We start from the raw sequence: 14,284 nt of genomic DNA, 5'->3' as shown, positions 1-14,284 counted from the left end.
AGTGAGGTAGATGCTATTATTAACCTCATTTTATAGATGAGAAAAATGAGGCAGATGGAGTTTATATGACTTACCCAGGGTGACACAGCTAGGAAGTATATGAAGTGGGATTGGAACTTAGGTCTTGTAGATTCTCAAATCTAGAAGTCTATTCATTACTGTAAACTGTCTAAAATACTTAACATCTCTGTGATCTAACAAGCAATGCAAGACAAAGGCTGGACTTCAAGATTAAGGTGGGCTTGCTTCTGGGGGATTATTGAAAGGATTTCTGGTGGGGAACCTGAGCTTGATTTTGGTGGTGAGAGAATAATCCATTTTATAACTAATCAAGGAACTGTGGAGTGAAACGAATCTAGTGTTGGTAATATTGAACATTTGATTCTTGGTGGCCTCCATGTGTTAGAGGGATCGGGTGGCAGGGATCATAACTGAATGACAGTCATGGAAGTCTTTGTGATGTATTTGTATCTTTCGGGGAAGGAGGCATTGCATCTAGTGGAGGTGGGGTATTGCAGCACAGCAGATTGACTAGGATTGATTAGGGTGGAGCTGGGTGACAATGAGCCTCTGGAATTTGTTAGCCCCAACAGAGGGCAGCAGTCACCTACCTGGTTTCTCTAAGTACTGCTTATAAAGAAATCCTGATTCCAACTGGGAAAAAACAATCCTTGAACTTCCCCTCTCCTTCAACAAATACCTGGAGTGTCCACCTAAGGAAGGAGTGACTGGGTCAATGCACTTGGTCATCATGTTAGGGAAGAATGTAGGATTGTGGGCATCTTTGGCTTAATGGCTTTAAAGTTTTTTCATGATGTACTGCTCTCACTAAAATATATTTCTTAGAGCATGTCTTAAAAACATGCATACATACACATATTTTTGTATATATGTATAGAAGTAATGTTCAAATATATGTATATACATATAATAATATATGTATGTATTCTTATATATGTTATAGAATGTACTTTTATACTAATAAATGTTATAAAATCTATACAAAACCAGATTTATCTATAGTCTAAAAATTTATTTTTTATTTTATTATTTGTTAGTTTTATTATTTATTACACTTCATTTACTATTTACTTATTTATCATATTTATCACATATTATTTATTTTTAACACCCCTAAATTTTTTCAAATTCTCTCCCTCCCTCCACACCCTGACCTACTTACTGAGAAGACTTTGCCATATTAGCCATATCACCCATACAAAAAAGCAAAAAAATAAAGTGAGAATATTATACTTCAATTTGCATGCAAAAATAAATAATTTTTTAAAAACTGAGTTGAAGATGAAAAAAATAATTAAGTCATGCTAAAGTAGGAAACCATTGAAGTTGATTGAGTAGGAAGGAGACATGGTAAGAGCTAGGCATCTGTGTGAAGAATAGATAAGAGTGAGTAGAGACTTGAATTAAGCAGATCTATTAGCAAGGTGATATTATTAGTTCAGAAGAGAGGGGATGAGGACTTCAATATTAATAAACTCTTTGATAAATGCTCTGCTAAAAACCTATGTAAATAGGTATCTATTCTGATCTATTTAGTTGAGTAATACATATCTATTCATTCTTTGAGGGAGAAAATAATCTTCTCTATGTAGTGCTTTTTTTTATTTTAGTTTTTGCAAGGCAATGGGGGTTAAGTGGCTTGCCCAAGGCCACACAGCTAGGTAATTATTAAGTGTCTGAGGCTGGATTTGAACTCAGGTACTCCTGACTCTAGGGCTGGTTCTCTATCCACTGCACCACCTAGCTGCCCCTTTATGTATTGCTTTTCAATTAAAATTTCAATTTCCTTTCCTGGAATTCGAAGTTCTCTCTCTAACCTGACATTTAGGATCTTCTAAGCTCTAGCACTTTTTGTTGAACAACTCTCAAATGAATGTATGCAGTGTTATATAGAATAGTTTCAGTTTTTGTCTGAACCACTTATTAGACTACCTTTCATGAAGTCAAGGATTGTCTATTTTATATACAGTCTTCCAAGAGCCTGGCATAATTTTCTTTACACAGTTCAATATTCATAAATATCTCTTGAATTGATTGCAGGGGTGTGTGCTATCCTTGACAAAGATGATTATTTGGTGAATTTCTTCCCTTCTATGTAGTATGGGGACCATTTAATTCACTGATGGGTTAGAAAGTTCTCTTGAGCCAAAATATACCTTCTGAATACTTCAGTCCATTGGTTTCCACTGTGAAATCTACGCTGAAAAATTCTAATTTAATTCCCTTTCCGTATAGCAATACTCTAATATTTGAAAGCAGCTATGACAATGCCCCTGAGTCTTCTCTTACTCAGACCTGTTCCCTGTCTGTGCCTTTTGATGGCCCTTTGGGGAGAATCAAGACCTGGTCAATGGGGTGATCTGATGGACACTTCTTTCTCAGGCTCTTAAATGACCAATGGCTTGTCTGATTGGTTACCATGGCAGAACCAAAGCCAATGGCAGCAAGCTGTAAGTCCTCATGATTCTTATGTTACTTTTTTTAGAGAATGGGATTAGGAGATCATAAGCTTTGTGGCTTAGACCAAGATTTATGTTTGTCTCCAGACCTGGTTTTGAAACTTTAGGAGGAAGGGGAGGAAAAGATATTTTTGAAAGAAATGATGTTGGAAATTTTAGGGAGTTGCATGGCCTCTAGTCTGGGTCACCAGTTGTTGTGACAAGGATTTGCTTCTTCTCAGAAGTTGTCATTCATCAGAGCAACATCCACTCTACTAAGACTACAGTAAAGTGTACAGAGCTTTGCCCTAGAGCAGAAAGCATAGAGGGATCTGCTCTGCTTCATCCCACTCTGCAGCAGGGGTAACCTTGTAATAGTAGTATATCTTTTAGCAGTTTAGAACTTCATGGTGACCTGGGGTATACTCTCTCTTTTGGGGGAACCTCTTCCCTTCTCTCTCACCATCCCTTGCTCCCAACACAGAAATTCCTAGGGATAGCCCTGGCACAGGGTTTTTCCCCTTGCCTCATATTTCCCTGGAATGACAGCTGCCATTGACTTGAGATGCATCCACAACTTAAGAGAGAACAGTTTTTCCCTCCTTTGTTTTTAGGATCATCTCTGAAGAATGCAGAGAGCTCTCTGAGCCCTGTAGTCATTGTCAGCTTGATGAAGGAAACAACTTCCCAGACAAAAGTAAATTTGGTGAATGTGAAGCTTCTGATGCAAGAGGCTGGACAATGTATGTTGTTCCTTGTTGGCTTTGGTCTCCTGTATTTCTTAGCTTTGAGGCAAACTATGCATTCATATTAGCTATATATTGTAATAATGCTTTCATGGATCCATGGATCTCATTTCATCTTTCCAGAAACCCTCTGAGGGAAGAAAGGAAGGCCCCACTTTTTTACAGAGGGGAAAACTAAGGACCATGGTGACCAAGTGACTTAGCATGATAAAAAACATCAGTGAGGCTGGATCCCCCAGGAAATATATCCAAATAAGTGCATCCCCTCCCCAGGTCAATGAAGTTTCTTGTTTCTTTTCCCCAGAACTCTTGGCAAAGGAAGGGGTACAGCTGCTATTGAAGTTCAGTAACACTATTTTGCCAGCTTGTTGGATGGGGAATTCTGGCATGTGATGGGCATCTCTTCTTCCCCCTCCAACCTTGATGCATGGAGGCAGCACGTGACAGAAGCCTTCCAGTTCATCTCTGTTTAACTTGCTCCCTTTTGCCATCATATTTGGCTTCTTCTGAATAACTTGGAAAGAAGATAAGCTCAAGCTCATCTCATGAGTTGGACTGTTTCCCCTGGGCTCTGATAATGGTTTCCATCATTGCACACACTCCCAAATGTGACCTTCAGTGTAGTTTGGAAGTAATCATGAAATAAATCATTTGGTTAGAAGTTAGTCAAGTGTCCTTGTGCTTCCAAAACATTGGAAAGGTCATAGACTATGAATTAAGCTGGAAAGGATGGCTATCTAATTTAATGCCCTTCCATACTCATAAAGAAATAGGCCAAGAGAGATAAAGTAGGTTATCCAAGGTTCCATAGATAGTAAATGGTAGAACCTGGATTTGAAATCAGGAGCTCTTATTATAAATCCTCTTTCTTTTGAACCTATGGTGGGGGAACAATCTTGTCTTGGTAAGAGAGTGGAGGAAGGTAGGTGGAGATTTTGAAGTGACTTGTCTTTCTGCCTCACATTCTTTATTGTATTCTAGAGCAGAGGTTCATACCCATTTTTGTTATGAACCTCTTTTGCAACCCTAGATTGGAGTACTACGGACTCTTTTTCCAAATCATCTTTATATGTTTACTTTGCTTCTCCTGACTTATCCTACCCTTGTCCTCTCCTTTTCCTATTAGTTTCTCCCTGAACCTCCATTTTGCAGAAGGACACATATTAGTCTTCATCATGACACCATACCTTGTGGGTACACCACCCATTTTCAGCTCCCTTTTATGTATTTCCTTTTTCCGTTAGTATGTAAGCTCCTTGAGGGCAGGCCCTGTCTTTACTTGTATTTATATCCTGAGTGCCTAGAACATACTAAGAACTTAATAAATGCATATGGCTTGCTTGATTGATTGTATAAAATACTAGGATTACAAAGGAAATCAATTATATTGAAGTAAAGATGGAGTTCTCTTTCCTACCCAAGTTTCCAAGAATCCCTAAAATCCATAGACCCTAAGGGTCCATGGATTTATGGTTAAGAACCATTTCTCTAGAGCCATTATATTTCAAAGGAAATGCACACATGCATAATGTATGCAATTTCCACATATATTTATAGTATGTACAGGTATGCATTGTATATACTATTTCCACATTGTCTCTCCTCAGCCCCCAAGCCTTTTAGTGAGTACATCCCCTTTGCAACCCCCACCCCCCCCACATCCAGGATCCAAATATTGTTTCACAGCAATTATAGTAATATCAGATTAGTCTTAGTAAAGAGATTTTGAAATGAGAATGGGAGAAGAGAGTTGGATAAAGTCTACAATTGTATTGAGTAGGTACATTGCAAAATATTGTTATTGAACTCCATATGGTCCTTCACTGAAACAGTCATATTTGTGTGTGTGTGTGTGTGTGTGTGTGTGTGTGTGTGTAACTGTGTGTGTGTTTGTGTGTGTGTGTGTTTGTAAATGGGCACAAGGGAAGTCCTCTTATGATAAAGTCCCTTAATCTTAAGGGAAGATTGGATTTAAGTAGAATCTGGAAAGAAGCCAGAGAATCCAGGAAGTAGAAGGGAGGAAAGTATTCCAAGCATGGAGGGTAGCCAGAACATGGACATAGGAAATGGAGAGACATGTGATCCACAGGAAGGCCAATGTTAGTAACCTGATGTATACATAGAGGGGAAGAAGGTATTAGAAGTTTCAAAAGACAGTAAAGGACCAGATTGTAAAGAGGTTTGAAAGCCAAATGAGATTTTTATTTTTGATCCTGGAGGTAATAGGGAGTTATTGAAGTTTATTGAAAAGGAGTAGGGTACATGGCATGATGGGATCTGCTCTTCAGCTGAATGGAAGATGCATTGGAGTGGAGATAGACTTGAAGCAGGGAGATCAATTAGAAGGCTACTGTAATACAAATAGAGACCCTTATCTTTTGATTCTGATAGTCTACCACTAGGCTTGTACTGAGAAAGTCTCCATGAAACAAAATACTTATAGCAGTACTTTTGGTGATAGAAAATGATGGGAAACAAAGAAGTCCATCTATTAGAGAACTGCTGAATAAATTGTGGTTCATGAATAAATGGAGTGTTCCTGAAAGGAAGGATGAGTGTGATGAATTGCAAAGAAGAACCCGAGTCTAGTGAATTGATTTTGCCTCTGTCACTGACCTAATTATTCCTCCCAATTATGGTAGATATTTTCCCCCCACTCAATAGGGCAAGACTACTCATGAGGGCAGGGAATGATGGTGAGGAAGGATACTCTGAGTATTGGTTGTTCAGTCATTTTCGTCATGTCTGACTCTTTGTGACCCCATTTGGGCTTTTCTTGGCAGAGAAATGGGAGTGGTTTGCCATTTCCTTCTCCAACTTAATGTACAGATGAGGAAATTGAGGCCAGCAGGGTTAAGTGACTTGCCAAGGATCCCACAGCGTGAGTCTGAGGTCAGATTTATACTCAGGTCTCCCTCACTCCAAGTCTTGTGCTCTATCCATTGTTTCACTTAGTTGTCTCAGTTCTGAGCATACCTTCTTCTTATGCTTTGGGAAATGGTGTTTTTCCCCCAAAACCAGAGATTTGTGGCAGGTAATGAGATCTTATTTATTAAGCACTTAAATATATTTTTTTCTAGATACTATCCAGAGATGAGGACATATAAAACAAGGTACTGTGCTTTCTCTCCAAAGGCTTTTTACATGTCCTCTCCCACACTAATTTAAGATAATAACAGCTGACATGTGTTTAGGGCTTTTTTAGACTTGCAAAATGCTTTATATATATTAGCTGATGTGATCCTCATAGTCTTGGAGGTAGGCGGTGCTGCTGCTACTCTCATTTGACAGATGAGGAAACTGAGGCAAACAGGATTAAGTGACTTGCCTAGGGTCACACAGCTAGTAAGTGGGAGGTAGAAATCCAGCCCAAGACTTCCTGGCACCAAATGTAATGTGCTACCAGTGAGGTAAAAATCTATCTGATCTGTGCTAGTTTACAAGGTAAATGAGGAGAGGTTCCCATTGCAGAAAAGGCTGAAGGGCAGCCTTGCTATTATGTTCATGGTTTGTGGCATCTGGGAATCAAATGCATATTGACCCTGTCATAGAAACATATACAGAGCTGGAAGGAGCTTGGGAGGCCACATAGACCAGCATGAAACTATAAGGGAATTTATTTGCTTGACTATCTCCATTGTCAGGCAACTCACTACCTTCCAAGACAGACCATACCCCTTTTGGATTGATTTAGATGTTAAAAAGTTTTGCTCTTTTTCTGAACCTAAGTCTTAGATTTCATAACTTCTGGTGTCAAACAACTAACTCTACTTTCACATGATGCTCTTTGAATTGTTTAAGACCGGATTCCTTCCTATTCCAAATCTGTATTCTTGTATTGCCATCTCTTCTACATATCTCTAGGAGAGTCTCTAAGGATATCATAAAGGTTCAAACAAGAAGTCTCCTTATTTGTTATATTGGTCTGATTACTATGCTTTGTGTATTTACAATGAGAATGGAAGAATGGAAATGTTGAAAGTAAGACTAATTTCCAACCAGTGTGAAGCTGGGGAATTTTTTTTGCTACCTTGATTTATGAAATGGTACTATTTATTATCAGCGACCCATGGACATGAGTCCTTTTAGAGAATATTTGAACTCACTGATATTGGGATCATTCATTTGCTTCTCCTGACTTCTAGTACCCCTGCTCCCTCCTTTTCTTTTTACACTTCTTATTTAGACTTTTAGGAGGAACGAGTAATGCTTCCTCTATCTGTGTATGGTCACTACAAACCATCCGCTTGTATGTATTTGTGATCAAGTGGTAAAATGCTGGCTGATGACTTTTGGGATCCAAAAAACCTTTCTTAGACTGGAGCTTCAAGTTAATAGATTGAGGTCCATGAGACACATGATCCTCAGTTTAGCCTTTTTATCCCTTGGTGCTTGTCATTGGGGTAAAGCCGTGCCCAGTAATTCCAAAGGCAGTTCTAAGATGTAGGTAAGAGAGAAGGAACTAAGGACAAAGCAAGAAAAGGAAGGTGAAGAGAAAGGACAGATGGAAGAGAGATACAGAGGAGAAGCAGAGCTCCAGGAAGAGATGCTTGACCCTGAGACACAGACATTGATATTCAGCATGGGACAGACCTTCTTTAATATCCTTTTCTCAATGATCAGGTGGCATCTTTAAAGTTTCTTCTCCAGGAAAGAAGAAAAACCATAGGAATCGCTGCAAAATCTAGAGAGGATACAACCTAGTTTGCCCTTTTGGTGATAAGTGGACTGGTCCCCAAGTACTTAGAGGCACTCGTCACCTGCACAGGGAAGGAAGCAAAGAGCAAAAGAATCAATACTTTGTGTGAGAAGTTGGAATGAGTGGATTTTTGGAAATATCCCTGCTTTCTTGTTCTTGGAGTTTCTGTTGTCAAAATATACTCCAACCTCAAGAATTTTCATTTGTAGACCTTCAAGAATTTTAGAAATAGGGGACTGAACTACGTGATTTCAATTATTTTCCAGATCTGAAATGCTCTGAATTTAGATAATGCTGCTTTTTTTCTAATTGCTAATTTTCATAATACAAAAAGGGAAAAGGAAGCAATGGAACTAGGTAAAGAGGGAAGGAGAAAGAAAGGAATGAAGAGAGAAAGAGATGAGGAATAGCATGAAGGAGAGGAATAGAAGGATAGAAGAAAGGATAGAATGAAACAGAGGAGGAGGAGGAGGAATGGACAGAGTGCAACATACACTGCTTTACTTCTTGTTTGGTTCTTTTCAGTCATGAACAGCTCTCCATGAAGCCCTTTTGGGATTTTCTTGACAAAAGATACTAAAATGGTTTGCCATTTCTTTCTCCATCTCATTTTATAGACTAGGAAACTGAGGCAACAGGGTTAAGTGACTTGCCCAGGGTTACACATCATGAGACTGGATTTGAGCTTAGGTCTTCCTGATTGCAGACATGGTTTTCTATCCATTATACCACTTAGCTGCCTGTGCTGCCTCACTTGGGGAAGTCAATTAGACCTGAGTGCCCTTGAACAGTCTACTTGAAGGAGGAGGTTGAGAGAGGTACCACTGAAAAGAAGTTTCTAGGTAGGCTTGTAATACAGATAGGCAGACAAGCCATAACCAGTGAGGCTAGTTAGAATTATGAGCCCCCCCTCCAGAGTCCCTCAGTAGAATAAAGGTCAACTGATCTCAGATTAGAGATTACAATAACTAGTTTGTTTTGGTTTAGTGGCTCCAACACAACAAGCCTTGCCTAGTGTCATCTCAACCCAAAGATAGGATCAGTTTTTATCAAAAATGTGCAATTGGCGATGGCTCTCTTCTCCCTATTGTCATAGACATCTAGAAATTCAGGGTTGGTTTTATGCTTATTATGATGCCTGCTCATATCCACCTACCTTGGCCATGAGTGCTGAATATCCCCAAACCTTCTTTCTCCTCAATGAAACTCATTTTTTTGGACCCATCTTTCTACTTTCTTAGAATAAGTGTATCTGATAAATTAATTCACACATCTGACATCAGCATATTGATGCTACTTCAGTTTCTCTTGGATATTGGCATTTTGGAAGGCAACAATTTTACCTAGAATGGCAGATCTCTAATAGTAGAATTGGGTTTCAGCGATTAGAATCAGATTTCAACTCTGTCCCCAGACACTGTCTGATGCTGGGCAAGTCACTTAAATCCTGTTTACCTCAGTTTCCTTATCTGTAAAATGAGCTGTAAAAGGGAATGGTAAATCAATCCAGGATCTTTGCCAAGAATCACAAGAAGTTGGATGTGATCAAATAACAAAAAAGAAAATGGTGGAATTTCAGACCAGTGAGACATATTTGTGAGATGAATCCCTAGATCTGTTAGTTATACCTGAATCTTTGCCCTGGCTTCTCTTGATTCTTCATACATCTAATCTCCTATACCTGGAATTTCCTTCCTCAACTTCTTCACTTCTTTCAAGGCCCCTTCTCCATCATGATAGATATCTTCAGGGATTTAAGGGATGCCATATTGGGTAGGGATTAGACTCATTTGGTTTGAAGCTCAAGGGAAGAACCAAGAGCAATAATAGAAATTACAGAGAGGCAAATTTAGGTGTGATCTCAGTCAATATCACCTACCAATGAGAGGTATCCTCAAATGGAATAGGAAACCTGGGAAGTTGGTGGTATGGGGTCTCTCTACAAAAGTCTCCATGGATTTCCAAACTTCCTATGTTCATAGAACCCTCAATGCCTTGGTAATATTTTTCAGGTAAATTTTTCATGTAAATTTTTCAAGTAAATACTTACAGTTCCATGCATTAAATAGTTATGTCAAAAATCCCTTTGTGCCCTATGAATTCACTTTGGCACTGTGGGTGTCACATTGGAAACCTTGGATGTAGAAGTCCAACTATGACAGATATGATGTAGTGGGGATTCTTTGGTGGGCTAGGGCTTGAATTGGGTCCCTTTGGTTCTACGATTCTCTGATTTTGAGATTGCTTCCTTAGTCATGCTTTCTATTCTCTTTCCCTATATCTCGTATTTTTTTCTAATGCCTGTTTCCTCACATGGCTATTATAGGGAAAGCATTCTGTGAATCTTAAATCACTGTATAAATGCATTATTATTTGCTGAGACTCCTACTCTGCCCTCATTCTAACTAATAATGTATTTATTTGTAAACATCTCCTCTCTCCATTAGAGAGTAAGTTCCTGGAGGGCAAAGCATGTTTTTTATTTGAAAATCTTTCTAATCCTAGTCTGGTTACCTGGCACATGGGTATATACTTAATGCTTGTTGAATCAAATTGAGTACAGTAAAGGTTTCCCCAAATTACTCTCCTGGGAGTAAATGGTAGATGTCACTTTGTCTTCCATCTTTATCCCCTTCACCAAGAGGTCCTTTATACTCATCTTCATAAATGTGCTTCATATGCCAGGCTGCTCTGTGTGTGTGTGTGTGTGTGTGTGTGTGTGTGTGTGTGTGCATCTGGAATGGTGCTGGTTGTCTTTTAAGGTGGGGAAGACTCTGGAAACAGTTCATCACTGGGATGCATTGCTAGGGTAAGCTCCGTGCCATGAGCTCATGTTGACCATTTGTCCAGCCCATATGGTGCTTTGACAGTTGAGTTGTAGGTATTTGCTATGGATTTTCTGCATTGCTCATGGCCAGTGTCTCCTGGAGTCCACTTCACCCTGTGCCTGGATAAGTCTGGAGAAATAGAAGGAAGAAACTTTAGCCATGTTGTCTCCACCAGTCACCATCCATGAAGCCTCAGCCTTCTTAGAAGGCAGAATAACAGAACTCTGGAACTGATTTTCACCTGGGCATTGCCCAGTCTCATCCTGAGTTTGTCTATAGAGATTTCTATCTTCCTACCCTATGTCAAATAGGAATCGAAGATTAGTTACCTGTTTGATTCATACTCTTTCTCAAAACTGGCCAAAATGGCAGATTCCATAAAATGGATCCATGCAACTACCACTAATTCTGTAGAATAGAGTAGGGTAGGGGTGGATTTCCATAGTCCTTAAAAGTGGATTTGCCTCGATAATAGCCCAGATTTGGGACATCAGATATAACAGTGGCCAGTGGCAAATGGGTTGGGTGTTTTGGGGTTATATCAGCTCTGACAAAGGATACACAAAAATCTCTGTAAGGTAAGGTCTTAGGGTCTACAATTCAATCATACATACAGTGTTTCTAGAGACCTCTAAGACACCCTAAAACAACAGTTCTCCAACTTTTGCTGGTCTTAGGACTTCTTTACACTATTAAAAATTATTGTACATCCTTTTCATATGTAAATATATCTATTTACACCTATATGTGTGTATATATATTTACATATATACATACACATCTATATAGATAACTAGTTCCATATATATCCATTGTTGTTCTCCAGAGGTTCAGTTATGTCTAACTCTTCATTACCCTGTGAACCATAGCATGCCAGGCTTTTCCATAGGGTTTTCTTGGCAAAGATACTGGAGGTTTTCACCATTTCCTTTTTTACTGGTTCACCTTTTGTCAGAACTTTCATCTATTACTTATCTGTCTTGGACAACCCTGCATGGCAGAGCTCATAGTTTAACTGAGCTATGCAAGCTCCTTTGTCATGACAAGGTCCAGAAGGTCCAGAAGGGGAGATATAGACAGATATACATACATATATGTGTGTGTTTGTATAGAAATATATATCTATATATCTATATAGATATATAATATAAACACAAGAATATATAGATATATTTTTACTATATTAGAATGAAAATGTCTTAGTATTATTAGTATGAAAATAGTTTTGACCTTCAGGAACCTTTGAGAAAAACTTGACGATCCTTGGGTTAGCAGAACCACACTTTGAGAACCACTGCCCTATACCACACTTTAGCTAAAACCTCTGCTGATAATCACCTGGCTCCTAAAGAGCTAGTGTTCAACTGTTCAAGGGCTAGTTGTTCAAATCCTCTTTCCTTTCTCCATCAGTACCACCCGACCAACCTTGTTATCATTGGATTGAGGAAGCTGATTTATCTTTCAATTTATAAAGGAGTGGAGTAGGACTGAAAATATCTTAGTATGGAAATAGTTTTAGATCATTTTTATTAGAAGTCCTTATAGTCTATTTTGCTTTTTGAATGGAAAACACATTAATTTTACTAACACCCGATACTATCATTCTCAAGCAACTTTGTCTCCAGGGCAAATGCAGCTAAGTTACGCTTGTGCTGTTCCCAAGAATTTCTCCAATTCTTTCATTTTTCTTTTGGAAAACACAGGGTATTGCAAGAGTATTGTGGTGGTTGAGTTGTTTTCAGTTGTACCTAGCTTTTTAACGATTCCATTTGGGGTTTTCTCAGCAGAAATACTGGATTGGTTTGCCATTTCCTTCTGAAGCTCATTTTACAAATGAGGAAACTGAGGCAAATGGAGTTGGGTGATTTGTCTAGGGTCACACAACTAGCAGGTATCTGAGGTCAGATCTGAACTCATAAGGACTCATCTTTTTGACTCCCTTCCCAGTACTCTATCCATTTCACCATCTGACTGCCCTTAGTCTTGACCTATCAGCAGAACTATAATTAGGAATACAGATACTTGGAGTGTCCTCCACAAACTATCTGAAAAAAAGCAGGAAACACATTCTCAGTGTGGGTGGATGGATGACATGTTGAGGCACTATAGGGTGGTGGGGTGAGACACTGGAACAGCAGAGGAGGGCAGGGCAGTAAGAGGTGGTCTCATGATTACCTAGTTTTACCAATTATTGCCAACTAAATACTAAACTAATTTTTGATGAAGGGAAGCAACTTCTGTTATTCCCCCTTAAATTCAGTACATTGATACAAAGTCCTAGTTATTAGTGATGTCACAATATTTCAGATTAGTCAGCCCCACGTCTACCTCACCCAAGTTTCTGTCTCTGACAGTGCCATCAAGAGATGTGTTATAGAAAAGTCTGTTTACTCCTCACAAAGTCAATGTCAAAGGATTTGGATAGGAAGTAAGATTGGACCTGTGATTTCCTTGGTTCAGAGAACTCCTGGCACCTTCTCTACAACTTTTAATCTTAGAATATTGAAAGTCTGTGACTTTATAATATACAGTTAGAATATGACAGAGATAGGAATACATCAAATGGCCTTGTTTCACTCATGAATCTGGCACATTCTGAATGCATTCAGACCTTTTTGGGAAGCTGTTTAACTGTATTTCCTAGGATAGTGATCATGGAAAGTAGCCTTCACTCTAAAGAAGATGGGGGCCAGCTTGTCCATTCCCTTTGTCAGCTTATAGACTTTGAACATATCCCTTCACAGACCTTTTTCTAGGATGAAGAGTCCCAGATTTTGTTCTATACTTCCATATCTTAGCCATTCCCTTTCTTCAGCACTATCATGACTTCTTGAGGGGCAGTGACCAAACTAGGATATAGAATCCTAGGGGGCTCTAGACCATGGATTTTCCAACAAACCTGATGATTCACCATGAGCAGCTTGGTCCATCTGTGTCCCCTTAGAGAGGCCGCCGTGCATACTTCCGGCGGTACATTCCATCCACTCGCTCCAGGTACCATGTACCTGGGAAGAGACTGTTTATGTCTCCAGGAGGAGAGAAATTCACTGAGGGGAGAAAGAAAGGAAACATTCACACAAAACACTATCAAAGGGGAATTATGGGAATAGGAAGGATTAAGAATTTGTTATAAACTCAAAGTGGAAGTTTACCTGTTTTCTCTTGCATTAGAATGGAAGCTTCTTGAGGGCAGGGACAGTTTTTTAAACTATTCTTTGTCTCTCTAGAACTTGGCAAGAAAGTGCCCAATAAATGTTTGTTGATTGACTATTTAATGAAGGAACCAAAGCACTGGCTCTATCATTGGGTGCTGTGGTACAAAAAACATTGTGTTTGGAGTCAGAAGGGGTGGGTTCAAATATTGACCTCTTACTAGTCAATCAATATACATTTATTAAGCCTCTGCAATGTGCCAGGATCTTGCGAAAGGACTTTGGTATTTCAATTCAACTCAGCCATCATTTATTAAGTAATACTATACATGTTAGGTGGCACAGTAGATAGAGACATGGGCTTGGAGTCAGGAAGGTTCATTCATCTTCCTGAGTTCAA

The 14,284-nt window shown here is 39.1% G+C and overlaps 1 protein-coding gene across 1 annotated transcript in view; it reads right to left on the bottom strand.

Moving 5' to 3' along the window:
* Positions 1-4,955: 4,955 nt before the first annotated feature.
* Positions 4,956-14,284, bottom strand: part of HMGCS2 (3-hydroxy-3-methylglutaryl-CoA synthase 2) — a 28,779-nt gene continuing 19,450 nt past the window's right edge. Inside the window, exons 9-10 of the mRNA XM_074188575.1 lie at positions 13,632-13,779; positions 4,956-10,861 (exon numbers count right to left, since the gene is read on the bottom strand). Coding sequence (XP_074044676.1) covers positions 13,673-13,779 — 107 coding nt within the window. The 3' untranslated portion in view covers positions 4,956-10,861; positions 13,632-13,672. The remainder of the gene's footprint in view (positions 10,862-13,631; positions 13,780-14,284) is intronic.

This window comes from Macrotis lagotis, chromosome 5, assembly GCF_037893015.1.
Source record: "Macrotis lagotis isolate mMagLag1 chromosome 5, bilby.v1.9.chrom.fasta, whole genome shotgun sequence".
NCBI classification, from domain to species: Eukaryota; Metazoa; Chordata; class Mammalia; order Peramelemorphia; family Peramelidae; genus Macrotis; species Macrotis lagotis.
This window is presented reverse-complemented; position numbering and strand designations above follow the sequence as displayed.